The sequence below is a fragment of the Myotis davidii genome, unplaced genomic scaffold (genome assembly GCF_000327345.1).
Source record: "Myotis davidii unplaced genomic scaffold, ASM32734v1 scaffold1494, whole genome shotgun sequence".
NCBI classification, from domain to species: Eukaryota; Metazoa; Chordata; class Mammalia; order Chiroptera; family Vespertilionidae; genus Myotis; species Myotis davidii.
Window position 1 is genome coordinate 2,681,390 of NW_006286246.1, and position 18,482 is coordinate 2,699,871.

The 18,482-nt window shown below is 41.0% G+C and overlaps 1 protein-coding gene across 1 annotated transcript in view; it reads right to left on the reverse strand.

The window, feature by feature from the left end:
• SERAC1 (serine active site containing 1) overlaps positions 1 to 18,482 on the reverse strand; it is a 26,982-nt gene that overhangs the window by 4,112 nt on the left and 4,388 nt on the right. The window contains exons 3-15 of the mRNA XM_006757708.2: positions 17,512 to 17,548; positions 15,392 to 15,528; positions 14,133 to 14,222; positions 12,340 to 12,471; positions 10,345 to 10,466; positions 9,217 to 9,345; positions 8,641 to 8,754; positions 6,827 to 6,989; positions 5,185 to 5,335; positions 3,589 to 3,724; positions 2,408 to 2,502; positions 1,168 to 1,265; positions 3 to 119 (exon numbers count right to left, since the gene is read on the reverse strand). Coding sequence (XP_006757771.1) covers positions 3 to 119; positions 1,168 to 1,265; positions 2,408 to 2,502; positions 3,589 to 3,724; positions 5,185 to 5,335; positions 6,827 to 6,989; positions 8,641 to 8,754; positions 9,217 to 9,345; positions 10,345 to 10,466; positions 12,340 to 12,471; positions 14,133 to 14,222; positions 15,392 to 15,528; positions 17,512 to 17,548 — 1,521 coding nt within the window. The remainder of the gene's footprint in view (positions 1 to 2; positions 120 to 1,167; positions 1,266 to 2,407; positions 2,503 to 3,588; positions 3,725 to 5,184; positions 5,336 to 6,826; positions 6,990 to 8,640; positions 8,755 to 9,216; positions 9,346 to 10,344; positions 10,467 to 12,339; positions 12,472 to 14,132; positions 14,223 to 15,391; positions 15,529 to 17,511; positions 17,549 to 18,482) is intronic.

Consider the following 18,482-nt stretch of genomic DNA (forward strand, 5'->3'; position numbering starts at 1 on the left):
GCCCAGGTGGGACCCGTGGTGAGGGACGCTGTAGAAGATTATCCCTCGGGTGTTGTCTATAACAGTGCTCATCTCTGGATTCTGAGACGCTTCCAACAGCATCTTCTTGACAAGAAGACCTGGCCGTAGAGAAGACAAAAAAGACAGAAGCTATTTCCTTCCCTCCATTACTCTTAAAACCCAAAATATGCAAAACAAGAAATACAGAGAAAGAGATGCTTTCTTTAAAAAGTTCCAGAATAATTCTCTGTAGTCTAACAAACAGGGCCTTAAAATATCGACACTGGATGATACTCGCTATCCTCTGCATCAGAATCTCACCTACAGACAAGATTCTAGAAACTCATTTGTATCCCAGGCTGCACTGTCCCACAGAAGGCGTTTCAGGTCTGTTATGTATCCATCAATGAAGCGAAAATGCAGCTGCCAGTCTCCCCCTCCTGCCACCGCAGCCCACCGATGCCCCTTCCAAAAACACAGTCCCACAAAGCCGACTCTCCGTGCAAAACAAGCTCCTGTGGGAAATGCACCCAGAAGGCGCCTTCTGTCTCCCCCACGGGCGTGGAGCCAGTAATGAAACCCAAGGTCACAGAGATGGCGGCACTGCCTTCCTCTCAGCTGAACGCCTGCACTCGGCGCCCTGGGCATTTCAGCAGGTGAACTAGGCAGCAGCTGCAGAAAGGCCCTCTGCGAGCGGGAGGTGAGATTTGGAACTGGACTGGGGAGAGGGCTGGGAGGAACCGCAGCGCGGACACCTGCAGGGCCGGGTAAGCAGGCACCAAGGGGCTGGGGTTGTGGCATCAGAACAGTCATGGCCTCTGCAGTGGTTGGGTGCAGGGAAGAAAGGGGAGCCCTGGGACCAGCCAGGAACAGTTACGAGTCAGGCTTGTGGAATCCAGGGACTGTTCTGATGGGTATTCATTATCATTACATGACAGCATTAAGCTGTCAAACTCATATCCCTTTTATATGGTTTGTCACTGCTTGTCCCTTCTTGACAAAGGACTGGCACGGAAGAACAGTGATTTAAAAACTCCTCGCTGTACCAGAAACATTTGTTTAGGGGGAAAGGGTCACTCTCGAGTAAACAGAGCTGAAGGAACCCAGGCAGCCCGCATGGCTGACTACCCTCCTAATGCTCGCTTCACAGGAATGACACGCACTTACCCCCCATGCTGTGTGACACCCAAACCATCGGCCTGTCCCCAACACCAGCAGCTCGGAGTTTTTGAAGAAGTTCATTGCTCCTGAATGCAATGGATTTTCTGAACAAAACGAAAACAGCAGGCATGACAGGAGGCTATTGATCACCCCAAAGTTTGCTATCTAGTTCTAAGGCAAGAACTTTTGTTTATTGGACCAGTGCTACGTGCTACATCTGGAGTCAGGAATACCCCTATTCTCTCTGCTCACCTTCTGCAACTGCTCATTGCCCATTTCTAACTTTGTCACTGGCATACTTGAGAGTAAGCCCAGAACAAGCCATTCATGTACTAAACAAGCATTATTTGAGCATCTAATATGAGTTTGGCAATTTTCACAGGTCAAAGGTCAGTCTCACACCAGCTGCCCCCGCACCAGGACATGGGTCCTTTCTCATTCGTGGCCCCTCTTTTGTGATTCGCTACATGAAGGCAGCTGTCATTGTACCGAGTTGTCGTTGTATTGAGGCTGAAAACATTATTATAGTTTATTACTGAGAAATACCAGAAAGCTATTAGAATGAGAGCATTCAAAATAAGTAATTTTCAAAGCGGGAGTGTCAAAACTGTCTGGTCTGGTGGTTTCCAACCTGTAGAATTCTTTCTTCAGAATAAAGGCTGGTCAGAGTCCTCGGGTGAAGTGGGAAGGAGCCCTGGTCCGGTCTCCCTGCCCTCGGCACCGTTCCTCGGGCACCCCTGTGGGGGCCTTTCAGAACCCTCAGACTCAGGTCGAGTCTCCCAAGTTGTAGACCAAGCTCTCCGGACAAGTAACGACTTGTCTGAGATCACACAGTGAGTCAGAGGTAGAACTGGCTACAGTCTAGGTCCTAAGCCGAAGGCTGTGCCCTTCCTGTTATACAATCGCACAGGTGACGTGCGAGTGCCCTAAGGAGCCTGTGCCGCTCAGCATCGTTTTCTTTGCTGCCTTTAGCCAGTATGACTGTGAACACAAAAGCAAAAGCACCACGTTCACTTCAGGAGTAAAGTGTGATCTGCTATGGGGTCCGTGTCCTTCCACTGGAATAGCTGTAAGTGAACCACGTGAGGAGCCCAACACTGACACTCAGAGTCTATTTTGTTTATGTATGTCTGGCTAACTCCTCTAGAAGAGAGAGAAGAAAGGTTGGCTCCCATAAGAAGATCCTGTCTCCATCCCTGAGGGCCCACCTGTGGCCTGGGCCCTCGCCTTCCAAAGCCACCGTTACCTTTCTGTCGGGCACCTCGCTCTCCAGTCACTAAGGCTGGTGTCGTACTCCACAGAGATAATTCGGAGAGCGGGACAGTCTCTTGCTAACCATGTCTACGTAAAATAAAAGGCACAAAAGAACATTAAGAATTCCCACCGCCCCTATTATTTCCCAGTAACCGAAATGCATAACTAAAGGACTCCTGTGATATTGACTAAAAATCGCACCGACCAGAACAAAAGGCCAGCATTTTATCTTTTCATGGCTCAGTCACAGGTGGCATCAGTATTGATAGCGTAAGGCCAGTGGAGGTGTCCAGAGGGTACCCTCTTGCAATCTGCTACAGCCAGAAGCAAGGCCTGTTTTTGAGTCTGGATCAAATTGGCTTTTGAAAGCATTTCACAGAAAGCTATGACCTCAGGACCGACAGTATGGTCTTATGGTTAAGAGACTCGACCCGAGCACTCAGAGACACTCCATATAGTCCCAGTTCTGTCTCCATGGACCAGGCTGTCGTTATCCCCACACCTCAATGTCACCACCGGGTAAAAGCCATTCTTCTGCATGACAAGCCTTTGTGAAGGGGAGTGCGCAGAGTGGGACAAGCCCTGGGAACTCTCTCCACATGCTCCCAGCACCAGTGTCACTGAGCTTCAATAGCTTCCACTCGGGGACTGCATCTCAGGGTTAAGGCTCTTTGGACGAAACAATGTCAAAGAAATCCAAAGTAGAATTACTTCATCAAAGTCCTTCTATTTTTATCATTATTAAAATCATAGAACTAGCCAACTATCATGCATGTAATATCTTATTTGTTATATATATATTTTTAAAAAATATATTTTTATTGGAATCGAACCTGGGACCTTTCAGTCTGCAGGCCAACACTCTATCCACTGAGCCAAAGCAGGTAGGGCTGTATTATATTTTTAATTGAAGTGAATGATAACTGGCCCTGGTCCCTGTTTTTTACTTATTGGAATAGTCTTTTAGAATCATAGACTGTACCCTCAATTACACAAGGTGACAAGCCCAGCTGTTCTTGTAACATACCACAGGTGTCACTAGGGGAAAGAAACACTGCATAGAAAAAAGTCCCAGTAAAAACAGAAAAGCAAGTCACAATGAGGGCTCCAACAGGCAGTGACACGCAGTGTGTCTTGACAAAGGTGGGCTACCAGAGTCGGCTGTATCCTTACCTTGGGCCAACATGTTGTATACCTGGTTTCATCCCCTGAAACCTTTTCAGTTAGCGCCTGGTCCTGTTGACGCCACGTCTTGAATGCTGCTCCCATAAGGCCGTGAATAAAAAGGACATCTGCTTTAATGGGCTGACTAACAGGGGAGAGAGTTTTAAAAAGAAGCAGAATGAACACATTATTGTTTTGGTGAGAATCTACAGAGCACACTCTGGATGGTGCTGAGCAGGGTTACAGGACATAAAATAAAAATGAAGGCAAGCTTTAGAACGCAGGTTTGCTGAAGAACCCTACAAGGAGTTTTGACAAAGCCATGCACGGAGTGTGCTCATTGCTCTATAGAAATGGGGACATCTAGCCAGACGGACCAACTAAAATCAATTGCAGTGAGTCAAGTGATGAGAGAAGTGACACATGTCATATTGCCCTACAGAGAATTCCATGAGACTGTCCCACAAATCAATAAGTATTTAAAAAACTAAATAAGAATATGCTAGAGTAGTTTCAAAGTCAGCGTGCATAAAAGAGATTTTCAAAAATTTATCAAGGATGTTTATCAGAAATAGAGCGAATGACTTTTTTAAAAAATATGTTTTTATTGATTTTAGAGAGAGAAGAGGAGAAAGGGGGGAGAGAGACATTGACGTCAGAGGGAACCATCAATTGGTTGCCTCCTGCACAACCCCTGCTGGGGAGCGAGCCTGCAACCTGGCTGGGCATGTGCCCTGACTGGGAATCGAACCAGTGAACTTTCAGTTCATGGGAATGACACTCAACCAACTGAGTCACTCCAGCTGGCTGCAAATGACATTTTAAAGTAATATTTTTTCTTTGGATATGACATTTAAAATATGTAGATAGTATATTACTTACATCTTTTTATAGGGCACACACAACTATGCAACACACAAACACCATAGTATTTTACTTACAAATTGGGATTAAGTAGGCAATCCATTTTTCAAATTAAAAAAAATTTTTGCTCTTTTCTGAGTTAATATTTTAAAGTGTCTGAAAAAATCCAAGAAATATCTAACTTTTTCACTGTGGTCCTTTCTGTCAATGACACAACTGGAAAAGTTGGCCAAAATCACCTTGAGGAGGAGTGAGAGTCATATTTATTACAACTTACTGCTTCCAGCGCATGCTTTTAAACCTGGCATAAACTTCTTCCAGTCCCTGCAGGTCTAGGCCCAGGCTACTTTGGTTGCCTGCATATAAATAATAATGTCCTATCTCCTTTCCATCCAGAACGACCTGTACAATCTGGATCAGTTATTAAATCTATGGGGAAAGTGCTCTGAGACAAAGAAATACGCGCACAGTGTAAGTGTGACCTGTAATGCAAGGTGAAGGCCGCCTTCCTGAACGCAAGCCTCTGATGTGAAATAACCCTGAGAACTTGGCTCCTTCCATGCCCTGTGGCAGCCTGCAATTCTTCTGAGGTGATGAGGACAAACTTTCCGTATGTTGGGTATGTGACTTTCTTACCTGGAAGTTATTTAACTTCTCTAAATTATGCAGAAATAAATTTACACGGTAAGCCCTGTAGGCTTTCCATCCCAGCGGGGACAAAGGGGACAGGTGCTCTCTTACCTTGTGCGACACTGGGGGTGAAGCACGTACACGCCGTCCTGGTACTTTTCTTGCACCGTCTCTCGGTCTAGGTTAGCCAGGGTTCTGGCGGCGTGTGAGGCCTCCACAATGTGGTGAGACTTCAGTGCTTCTGCCAGTAAGGAAACCCAGCCTGGTGAAGAGAACACACCTCCTAGGTCCCCATCATCCATCTCAGGTGGTGCAGAGGTTTCAGACAGAAAATGATGGCCCTAAGCCCGTGGTCGGCAAACTGCAGCTCGCGAGCCACATGCGGCTCTTTGGCCCCTTGAGTGTGGCTCTTCCACAAAACACCACGTGCGGGCGTGTACAGTGCAACTGAAACTTCGTGGCCCATGCACAGAAGTCAGTTTTTGGCCTGGGCGAGTCTATTTTGAAGAAGTACTGTTGATATTTGGCTCTGTTGACTAATGAGTTTGCCAACCACTGCCCTAGGCCTACCTGGCTTTCTCTCGGGCATTGGCGGAAAGGAGCATGTGAAAGGAGCCAATGGCCCCAGCCCCACTGAGCTCCCAGCTGACAGCCAGTACCAATGTACAAGCCCTGTGAGCAAGTGATCTTGAAAGTGTATCCATTGCCTCACAGCTGAGCTGCCCCAATTGATGCTGCATAGGGCAGGTGTAACCTTTCCCTATACCGCCTTGCCCTAATTTCAGATTTATGAGCAAAATACATAACTGTTGTTTTAACAAGTGCATTCTGAAATGGCTTGATGCATAGTACAGTAATATATAATTGAAACAAGGAAAAGGTTAAAATCAGTGATCTAAGTTTCTATCTTAAGAGCCTATAAAAAGAGGAACAAATAAAATTTATTTGTAAATGGTCCTGTATAGGAAGAAATGTAAATTCTTAATTTCTAATATATGTAAATGTAAGAACATACGCATAAACAGTTGACCCTTGACCAATGAAGAGGTTAGGGGCACTGGTCCCACCAACCACGCTATTGAAGACCTTCATATAATTTTAGTGTCTTCAGAAACTGAAGCTGCCCCTGAGTATCTGCCAGGAATTGGTTCTAGGGCCCCTCGGATACCAAAATCCATGGATGCCCAAGTCCCTATAAACCTGGCGTAGATCAACGCAGCCAGTCAGCTCTCGCATCCGCGGACTCGGATGGTGGATCTAAAATAGTACAGGTATTTATTGAAAAAACCCACATATAAGTGGACCCACACATAAACAGACCCGCACACTTCAAACCCGTGTTGTTCAAGGGTCAACTATACATGTGCAGGTATGTATGTAGATATGTATGTATGTGTGTGTGTTTTTATCACAGCTTTTTCCACTGAAAAAGTCAAGAATAAAGACACCCCAGGAGCAATAAGCACACATAGCACCCAGATCTTGGTCACTAACAATCATTCATTATCAAAGACATAAACATTCAGATGGTCATCAGCAAAACTGCTCTCGTGACTGCCACACACCGATTATCTTAGGGGTTGATTATCCAAATAACTAAGCAATTCCTTGCCCCTCCTTAAAACAACATGCTGTAGGACCTATCACTTGCCCTAAGCAGTCTTCAGTCTGTTGAAAAATGAATATATCAGGAGAGGTGGAGGTAGGAAAACAAAGAACTGGATCCCAAATCCTCAGCATATAAAGTTGTTACCTGATTGAACTATAGTTGAATGAAGATGTTCGTTCAAAGCCATATTTCCAATGATACGTATTATATTTCTCTGTACTTTGGGGCAGTCCTTGTGTAGTTGGTACATCTTCTGAAGTAGTTGCAAGCCTCCACTTGCTTCGATTTTATCACAATGTGTGGGTATCTAGCACAATAAATTAATGAAAGCCCACTTTATGTCGTACCCATTCACTAAGCAGGTAACACAGCATGCGGCTGGGCAGCCAGGTGGCCCCTGCTCAAGGACAAAGCCCCTGAGGGACCACCGACCTCTCACCTCAGCTTACTTAATACACAAACCCCTGTCAACATGAGAAGTGCTTCAAAACCACTGGAAAAAATAAGTTATCTCACCAGGCTTTCTGAAATTTTTATTCTTAAAGTTATTCTGTTTGGCTCTTGGTCAGAAATAACCTAACAGCATCATTATTACAGAACTGTTTCAATTTCTAGTGATACTTTGATTGGCTTAAAACTACCTTAGAATCACAGCTATTGGGATTGTCTGAGCTCAGGAGTCAGAAAATTGTTTAAAGAGAATGATCTAGTACAAATAGAAAGAAAAGGGAATGTGAATTTTTAATAGAGAAAAGAGATGAAAGAAGGCCAAAGGACATATGTATACTAAGGTAAGGTGACAGAATGACAGCAAGTCATTTGGTCTGCCAAGGTCACTGGCATGGCCTGCCTCTTTCCATCTCTAGTTGTACTCACTGACACGACACCGGGTCAATCATGTATATGCAACAATTTTCATTCTCTAAACTGTTATTAAATTTTATCACGTTTTACATGCATTTAAAATATGCCTTTTGACATCTAACGGTTGTGATGTGTAATAGCCTGAGAGGAATATAACCTTCTGGAAAGGTTACTATATTCCATGCACCACATCTTCTACTGCGGATACATCTTCTGCTTCAGATACGAGACTAAATCACAAAAACTCAAGCTCGTTGTCCCCCATTCCCTTCGGCAGTCCGACATTCACTCCGCTTTGTCCTTGACCCTAATTCCGCAGGTGGGAGCTAGGTGCCCAGAAAGCCCGTGTCCTGAGCCATGTCCGATGTTCCCAACATTAAACGGGCGAGTTCAGGATGTGCAGGATGACGTTCCTCACCACGTGGGATGGCCAGAACCACCAGCCGCAGCCTCGCCGGGGTGCCTGGCACTAATGTAAAGTCCGGGCGCCACCCCCTATCGGTCAATGAAACTTGCCACAGGTGAGCAGGAAATGGGTGTTTTTAACCCGTGAATTTTTATGCACTAATGTTTGAGCACCATGAGGTTTGCTATTTTTTTTCTTTTTAAAATTAAACTATAATCATGATAGGAAGGTTGTCATAATGCCAAGAAGTTTGACAATCACTGACATATGATATGGTTAAAATCTGGTCGTTCAAGTACTTTCTTTTTTCTATCTTGACACACCTTGGACAGATGTTTTAATGGAAATTAATGACGTGATAATATTACTTGTAAAAATGATCTGAGAAGGGTAGAAAAAGGCAGCATAACTCAAAGACATGCTGTATTTAGACAACGCACTGATTCTTCAAGTGCAAGTAAGATTACATCCGTTTTTAGAAATAATTTAACTGCAATGAAATTCATGTACTGCTGCTAAAACATGATTATCAATTTGAACAAATGAATGGGGGAAAAGCAGAAATTTTAAAACAAACAAAAAGCTTTTTTTCCTTTTCTAATAAATGAGGATAATTTCCCTTAAATGAACATGTATAATTTTTTCAATGTGATCATGAAGATAAACCACATCTGAAAATGTAAGTTACCTCCGAATGCTTTACTAAAGCTTCTAAACAGAACATTTCCACGGTCACTGAAGGAACTTCTCCGAAGCTCTCAGCATAAGGAAGTCCATTTCCTCCAAAACACCATAAGCCACCCTGAAAGTAAGATAATGAAAACTTTTACTAAAAACATGACTAATATTTTTTGTTGAACCAAAAAAGAATCTCTGTATTACATACAGTACTAGAAAGGACTAATACGTAGGTCTCTAAATATTATGGGAACTTTAGCTATGCAAACTGTTGCTTACTAGAATAGAAAACATGGAAGTATTCCTAGTAGAGAGCAATCTTTTTTTTTAATATTTTTTTATTGATTTCAGAGAGGAAGGGAGCGGGAGAGAGAGAGAGAAACATCAATGATGAGAGAGAATCTATGATCAGCTGCCTCCTGCATGCCTCACACTGGGGGTCGACCCACAACCTGGGCATATGCCCTGACAAGGAATCCAACCATAACCTCCTGATTCATAGGTTGACAACCACTGAGCCACTGGCACAAGACCTTGGAAAGAGAGGAAACTCAGAAATATTTACAGAATGAATAGATGAACTAACCTTCTGAGCCGCTAGACTCTGACTGCTTTCACTCAGAGCCAAAGATGTAAAATACTGGATACACTCATCCAGCTCCGTTTGAGGTAAAGAAGCCAGCAAGCGTCTGAGCTCTTCTTCAATGGAAGAATCCTGAAATAAAAGGAAAATAAATTCTTCATAATTAAGCTCAACAACTGAACACAACAAAAAGTACACAAAGAAAGCCAAACAAGCAAAAAACAACAAAAAAAGCAGAGATAAATTAGTGCTTTTAGTCTCAAAACCAGTCACCCACCCAGGTAAACAGATCATTTAGTTTTGAATGCTTTGCTTTCGCATCTGCCACCCAATCTGAGGACCTCTCGCCAAGTACAGCTCTACATTTTCCCTCCAGGGCTACTTCACTTCTTGACTCAAAATGATTATTACACTTTCTAACTTAAGCTGGCTTTTAAAATCCACAACTCATTAATATCTGATTTTCCCTAATAACTTACACCTAGTATAATCGTTTTTCATTCCTTCAAAACCTGATAGCAACTTTTCAGATTTTTCCCTTTCTAGTCTAGGAAAAGTACTCAAGAAACATGCTCAAATATCTGTACTGCTGGCTAACACAACTGGAATCTCCATGTATCATCATCAGTAACTCTATGCAGTGGTTCTCCAGCTGTGTTTGGCACTTCGGGAAACATTCAGCAATATCTGCAAACATTTTTGGTTGTCACAACTTGGAGTTGCTGCTGGAATCTAAGGAGAAGAGGCCAGGATGCTGTTAAACACCCTACAATACATAGGACACCCTCCAATAAAAAGAAGTATTTGGCCAAATATGTCAATAGTGTTGAAGTTGAGATAAACTATCTAAAAGCAACCCTAGATCAAGGGACCAATTCTTGGATGCTGATATGCTATGAAGTTATCCTCTGGTCAAGAGACCCCCGACACCCCAAAAGAGAAAACAACAGAGAAACAGCATCTCCTGAGGAATTAAGAAATCTTTGTAGGAAAACTAGTTTCAGGTTGACATTGTTTACTTGCTTGTGAAAAGTAGCCAACAAACTACTTTTTGAATGTTTATTATATACCCAAAATGAAGACTATATATTAAAACAATTTTTCACTCACTGTATTATTTTATTTACTTACTTCATTTAAAGCTGGTAAAGGAGGTGGAGGGAGAAAAAAGCGAAGATCACTCTCTTGGCTTCGTGCCAAACCAATACGCGTTCTCAGATCGCAGGCTTGAGCAATTGTCCTATACTGGTAATCTATTGAAAAAGTGTGCCGTTAGCTCCCAGATTGGCTTAGCGTTTCAAGGATTAAATGGACAAACTACTTGAAAGCACTCTAATTTTTAAATTACAAGTTTATATGTCCCAAGTATTTTTTCACAGCTACAACATCAATAAGCTAAATGCCCATCATTTCCATATCTAATCTCACAATTCTCCTCAACATCTATCTGGGTATATCAGGGTCTAACTAACATTTTTGAAAAGAAGAATTTCAAATGTGAAAGTTAATAGGTGAGAACCAATTTACCTTCTCTTTAAAAATAATTCTAGCCTTCAAAAGCTGTTCTGATTGCTACTCCAAAACTTCAATGCCGTTAGGTCTGTTGTTCTGGTAGCGGCAAGATACCTTCATTCTATGCTGTCCATGTGGAGCAGGGGTGGGAAACCTTTTCTGTGCCAAGGGCCATGTGGATATTTATAACATCATTTGTGGGCCATACAAAATTATCAATTTAAAAATTAGCCTATGTTTGGTCAAAGATTTAATTAACTCAGCCCTAATGCCTTGGCAGGGTCAGACCAAATGATTCCGTGGGTCTTACATGGCCCACAGGTTGGACATTCCCCACCCCTGGTGTAGTGTATGAGGTACTTTATCTTAGCCTTCATGATCACCACCCCATTCTTCATCGATTGCTACAGACTGAACATTTGTGTCCCCCCAGATCCATATGTTGAAACCTAATCCCCAGTGTCATGGCATTTGGAGGAAGGGCCTTTGGGGTGAGAGGTCATGATGAAATCAGTGCCCTTTTATAAAAGAGACCCCTGAGAGCTGCCGAGTCCCTTCTGCCAGGTCAGACCCAAAGAAAAGTGGCCAGCTATGAACCAGGAAGCAGGGCTTCCCAGACACCCAACTCAGCCGGCACCTGATCTTGTACTTCCAGCCTCCAGACTGTGAGAAATACGTTTCTGTTGTTCATAAGCCACCCAGTCTTTGGTACTTTGTTATAGTGGCCCAAACAGACTAAGACATGTATCAAAGCAAAATCCAACCACTGAAGCAGACACTGTTTAATGATGGCAGTTCCTAATCTGGTGAGTTCTTCAAGATCGTGTGGGGAACATTTCACAATACACATGCCAGGACTCCAACCCTGATTTTTCTGATACAGTAAGTCTGAGCTGGAGTCCCAGAAGGCAGATTTTGAAAAATATTTTTATTCTAAGTGTCCATTAACATTATGAAATAAGTTTATATTTACATTATAAATTATTATAATTACAGCCACCAATCAATCAACTGATTAACCAGTATGGAGGCAGAGACCTTATTCTGAGACTTTTCTTTGAGAACATTATTTTTTCTATTTGTTTACCCATTTTTATGAGATGTGTATATTCATCGCTACTAGAATCTGAGTTCTTGCTGAGTATTTTTATTGCAAAATATAAGTATTTTAAATACCCCTTACAATGATATATATACATGAATCAGATACATTTAACTAATTATTAGTATTAGGCCAATTGTCAAGTGAAAGCAAATATAATGCTACAGTGCAGCAAGCAATTAAAATGTATTTCATTAAATAGGAACCACAAGAAAATGTAATACATGAAGCCATAACTATGAGAATCAAGAGTTTCTCTAATCAAATAACACTGTTCTGCTACAAAGTTACACAAAGAGATCTACCTCAGTTTTGAGGCTGTTCTTACCAAACACATCTGCTTACCAGGCCAGTGCGTTTGCACTGGAGTTTCTTTTTTTAATTTCTGGAAATATTTGTAATATATTTTTAGATTGCCTGAATTATTTTCTTCCTTAAAATCTCATTCCCTTCTCTTTTATATCAGAAATGGAGAACTGGCTAGGGGGGTGCCATGTGCTGAGGGTCATTACCATTCCAGTGGTGGGCCTCCGACATGGCCTGCACAGCCTGCAATCGGGCCGTCCTGTCACCCGACCTGCTCCTCTTCAGGAGCAGCCACGCGGCACATTCATGATCTTCCATGTCAACTGTGCTAAAAGTGTCTTTGCAAAAAGAAAGAAAAAGACAATGTGAGCAATGTGAACAGATACAAACATTTTTATCCTATTTATTTATTTATTTATGTTAATCTTCACCCGAGGATATTTTTCCATTGACTTTCAGAGAGAAAGTGGAAGGGACAGAGAGGAACATCAATGTGAGAGAGACATCGATTTGCATGCACCTCTACTGGGACCTGGGATCAAACCTGCAACCGAGGTATGTGCCCTTGATCAGAATCGAACCCAGGACTCTCCAGTCTGCAGGCCTAAGCTCTATATAATGAGCCAAATCAGCTAGGGCTATCCTCCCATTTATGTAAAGTGGTAATTTATAAATATTTGAAATCTACAATAGGAGAGTTAAATCTATTTCCGGGTATTGATAATAACTGATGTGATCTTTTTTTTTCCTTCTTTTTCCCTAAAAAACTTTTCATTATAAAAAAAACATCAGCCCTAACCAGTTAGAGCGTCAGCCTGCGGACTCAAGGGTCCCAGGTTCAATTCCAGTCAAGGGCATGTACCTTAGTTGCCGGCACATATCCAATAGGCAGTGTGCACGAGGCAGCTGATCGATGTTTCTCTCTCATCGATGTTTCTAATTCTCTATCCCTCTCCCTTCCTCTCTGTAAAAAAATCAATAAAATATATATTTAAAAAAATATTTTTAAAAAAATATCAAACAGCCGTGGCCAATGTGACTTGGTTGGTTGAGCATCGTCCCATGCACCACAAGGTCGCCAGTTCGATTCCCAGTCAAGGCACATACCCAGATTGCAGGTTCAATCCGTAGTTGGGGTACATATGGGAGGCAACCAATCAATGTTTCTCTCTTCCTCTCTCCCTTCCTCTCTCTCTAAAATCAATAAAAAACATATTTAAAAGAGAAATCAAACATATGGAAGAATTAAAAGAATAATGCATTAATACCTATCTGCCTACCACAACTCGATTTAAAAACTTATTTTGTCATATTTGCTCAATCTATATGCATACATCTATATATCTGTCTAAACTATGTAAAAGGAAGTTGTAGACCTATGACTTTTACCCTTTCATAGTTCACACTAAATCTCCTAAAAATAAGTCTGCATTCTCCTATATATAATCACAATGCCATTGTAACACTCAAGAACACACAAAAAAATCCTCCAAAATTATCTAAAATCCAGTCTAACTCCATATTCAAATGTCAATTGTCCCAAAAATGTCCTGAGAGCTGTTTTTGAAACCAGGATTTAAACCTCTTTAGTCTCCTTTATTTCTAGAAGGCTTTCCACCTTTTCTTTTTCATGACGTCAACTTTTGAAAGAGATCTGTTTTGTTCTTTTATAGCTAGGTGTAGAGTAGCTGGTTGTGAAATCTACATTTTCCATGCAGTATTCTCATTATGAGAAAGCCTGAGAGAGATTTCTTAACAAATTTTAAATATTGAAGAGGGTATATTTAATCTCAATATTTACTTACAAATATCTAACAATACATTCTCAAAGATGGAAGGAAAAAAATGTTCAAGGAATTAAGGCTTAAAATTTAATATAGCCCAAGATTTCACTGCTATAATAAATGCTAGAACATGAAATGGGAAAATACCTTAGGCAGACCATCGAATGACTTTAAGAATACTGATCAGGATTCCCAGTTAAAGATTTGATACCTACCAGCAAATGGACCCTGTAATATCTTGGCCGAGGTTGCCAATATTCTTCTTACTGTTTTGTGAAGCTCTTTTCGCGCCTGGTAAATGAGTCCTAAAGAGTTTACAAATTTAAATAACATCAAGTATGTACTCTTAATGCCAAGTTCTAATACTGCAAAGAAAAATATAACTAAACTCTAGGTTTTTTCAAAAAGAAAATATAAAATAGCATCTTTCTGTTTTTACTGTCACTATCGACTGAAGCAACTAAAACCATTATGGGAACATAGAGTTCTAAATCCCAAAATAAGATTGCTCTCCAAGTCAGGGAAAAGGTGAAAAACAAAACAGAAACAGAAACACTAAACTTAACAAAAATCCTCATATACAGCACAGGAGAAGCTACATTCAGGAAAATGTCCCTTAAAAATAGTCCCTCTCAAACTAAAATTTGGAGACATCTCGCTGAGATTAAGCTTCACTATCTAGGTAAATTATAAGCTATAAAAATGATCTGTGTAAGTAAAATTGTAACACCATAAAAGTTGAAATACAGGAAGGTTAAATGATAATACACACAGCTTGTGGACAGGGAGCAGTAGAACCTGCCCACTCAGGAATCATCATGTACTAGCAGGCCTGGCTGTTCTGGCTGACAGTGCAGGAACACGCAGCTCCAAGTCAAGTGTGGTGACTCACCAAACTACCCACATCTTGATGGAACGATACTCCTCTGCTCTCAAATTTCATATTCACCAAGCAATCGTCTGATTACTAATTAGGTTTCCCTGTAACCTAACTATGGAGAAGAGGAATGTTCTGACTAGTAAAAACAGGTTTTCTAGCCTTCAAGACAGATTTTTCCCTGTGTAAATAAGTTTGTATTTATATTTATGAATCCATCTCTCCAGTTTAGTGTGCACAGTGAATAAATAAATCCCTTAAATCAGAAATATCTCCAAGTGACAAAATCATGCCAAACTGAGGGCCAGCCTCTGGACTGATGTCTCCACTAAGGTGGGGAACTCCAAGTTTACCCTGAAACAGCTTGCTCGCTTTCATTTCACCTAGTCATAGGAGAACTGAAAACTTGGGTAAATATGGAAACCCAAAACCTGGGCTCCAATTAACTCTTCAGGGACTTGGTTCTCACAGGGTCTGGCGATTCTTAAAGTTAGCTGAACCTACCTTATTTATACTGTGTTTTAAATATTCATTTCTAAATTCAATAACTAGCTTCCATTTATCACAAAAATAGGATTACTTTACCATAAAACTTACCATGATTTTCTCTTTTATCTAAAACAACTGTGTGCATACATATATATGACTTCATTTTTTCTCTTTCTACCACTTGAGTATCTAATGTCAAAGACTTCTTCAGGGCCAGAAGTTCATATGTAAGAAATAGCGAACTTCTAAAAAGAAAACAAAAAATTCATCATAAATATATGATCTAAATGTAACACAAGAGTCACTCTTTTATTAATCTTTAAGTAGTTAACTTAAAAAGATAATAGTTAACTTTTCTTTTTTATTGGAAAACAATATATATGCATTAATGTGTATATACCATATATTTGTATATATGCAAAGTATATGTGTAAAGTATACACGTTTCAGTTTAACAACTAATAATAAATAGCTACATTACCATATCCAGGCAAAAAAACAACAACAACAGAACGTTAATAGCAAGTATCCCAGAAGCCCACAGTGGGTTCCTTCCTGATCCTGACTCACTCTCTCAAATCCATAGCTAATTATTATTCTGACTTCATTATAATAATAGCCTTGTTTTTCTTCATAGTTTACCATCTGCATATGGGTCCTTAAACAGCAGTTTTGTCTGTCTGTGAGCTTCACAAGAATGGAATCACACTGTATGTATTCTCTGTTCAGTCCTCTGTGAGATTCATCCATGTCGCTGCATGTATCTAGTTCATACATTTATACTTTCCTATGGTTGTGATCCATCACTGTATGAATATACCACAAGTTATTTTCCCATTCTACCCCAGATGGGCATTTAGGGACTTTGTAGTTTGGGTCTATTACCAACACCATTGCACATCACACCCAGGTGCACTATACACACGTGTTTGTCCCTGTAGGGTACATATCTAGAAGCAGAATTACCGACTTGCTGACAGCATATTATGATTCCACTTTACTATATAATGCCAAACTGTGGTTTCAAAAGATTAGTCAATTTGTACTGGATCACCAACATATGAAAGTTCCTCCTCTCCTAAGAGTTATACCTAAAGTCAGTTTTTAAATGTCACCTCTGATGTTGTTTATTGTGTATCCCCAAATGAAATTTTTTCCCCCTGAATCAGACTGACTTGCACACTCCCTTGGCCCAGACACAAAGGCTGCCCTTAGTGTAATGTTAATTATAATGTTAATTATACTAAGCATTCTCCTGAACTTCCTAACCCAAAGCAAAAGTAGGGAAAACAAAATGGCCTGACACTGCTGGCACCAGAGGAAGAGAGACAGGCTGAAAAGAACCTTTCTCTCTCTTGGGGATCTGTCTATCTGAGCAGCCAAAAAGAGACAATGTATTCAGCATTTTTATCATGCTTTCCCTGAAAGACAAAAATTTCTAATAAAAATTGTGTGATTAATTTCCATTCTATTCCTGAATAGAAGTGTGATAATAAACAAAGAAACTACTTTACAAAAGAGTACTCATTTACCGTTTGCCTAGAATAAGTTAAAGGGAAAAATCATCTAAATATGTTTTGCCTGACCTTACAATGTTATAGAGAAATGTATATATTTGGATAAAGTGCCAAATATATCTCCTTTATCATTTTAGCATCAAGAGCTGGTTTTATATTTATAGACTATTATTAACAAAAAATACTAGAGCAGTATGAGACATGCATTTAACATGTTACTCCCCACCCTCGAAAAAAAAGAGAATAAAAATACAATTTTCAGAAAGAGAGTCACTCCATTCATTAAGCAAGTGTCTCTGAAATAGCACGAGATGGGAGATGTCAATCAATTGCTTTTCTAAGTCAGCCTTAATTTCCTTTCATAACAGCTTTATGGTGATTCATAGGATTTTCCAAACTGATTTTGACTATAGCTGATTTTCACTACTTAGTGAGTCCCTGCTCTGCAAGTTTCAGGTGCTTTCCTCGGAGTAGCAGTGCCGTGGGCAGGATCGCCATCGTACACCTGGACCAAGAGAAACCGATTCGCAGAAGGTAAAGTAACTGAGCGATGACACTGACGTGGTAGAGCCAGTGATTAGCCAGGGATGAATCCACCTACTTCCAAGATCTACACCCGTTCCCTCCCCCATGCGACCTGTAAATCACCTCCATTGAGATTTCAAATAATAGTATAATAAAGCCAATTAGTATTTCACTGTTGACACTTACCCTAAAATAAGTGATCCGGTAAACTTTATTATGTTTCCTTCAAAGGAAAAAAAATCAGTGTGATGAATTTCATTTTAAAAATGACAGGAAATAGGCATATTCAGATAAGAAGTGACTGATATTTTTCCACTAATATAATCAGTTGCTATCAACACCAGGCTTACTATCCCCAGATATAAACTGGGTGCAAAAATATAACCTCATTTCACACTCATTGTCTCCCTCCTCCATCCCCACCCCATCAGCAAGGCCCTAGTCCCCGATGCACTGCTGGTGCTGCCAGGCCCAGTGCTCCCACTGAAGGCCACCTCCAGGGCTAACTTCCCTCTGACTCCTGTTAGCTCACATCCCATTAAATAAACGAACGGGGCTAATTCTCCCTTTCACTACTAAGACTCTATTGAGGGATTATGATTGTCTATTGGGATACGAAAGGACTCTTTCCAAAGTAATTATGTTAAAATTGGTGGTGAATAGCCCCATTTTATTTATTTATTTTTTATAGGAGACAGTATCTTTTTTTATTATTGATATTTTTACAGAGAGGAAGGGAGACGAATAGAGAGACATTGATCAGCTGCCTCCTGCATGCTCCCCACTTGGGATGGAGCCTGTAACCCAGGCATGTGCCCTGACCGGGAATTGAACCCTGACCGGGAATTGAACCCTGACCTCCTGGTTCATAAGTCAACGCTCAACCACTGAGCCGCGCCGTGCCCTTTTTAAACACAGAACTCACATGATTTTCAGAAAACCGGTTTTTACCATGGCTGTTGTCGTTTTCACTAAGTCACTTAATGACCGGAAACCATCATGTCAGTTGGGGGTTGGGATCGGTCTATATTGGAACCGTTTCTCAACCTCAGCACCATTTGGGCTAGAAAAGTCTTCGTTGTGGGGTCTGCTCTGAGCACAGTAGGATGTTTACCCGCATCCCTGGCGTCAACACACCAGATCCCAGTAGCACCTTC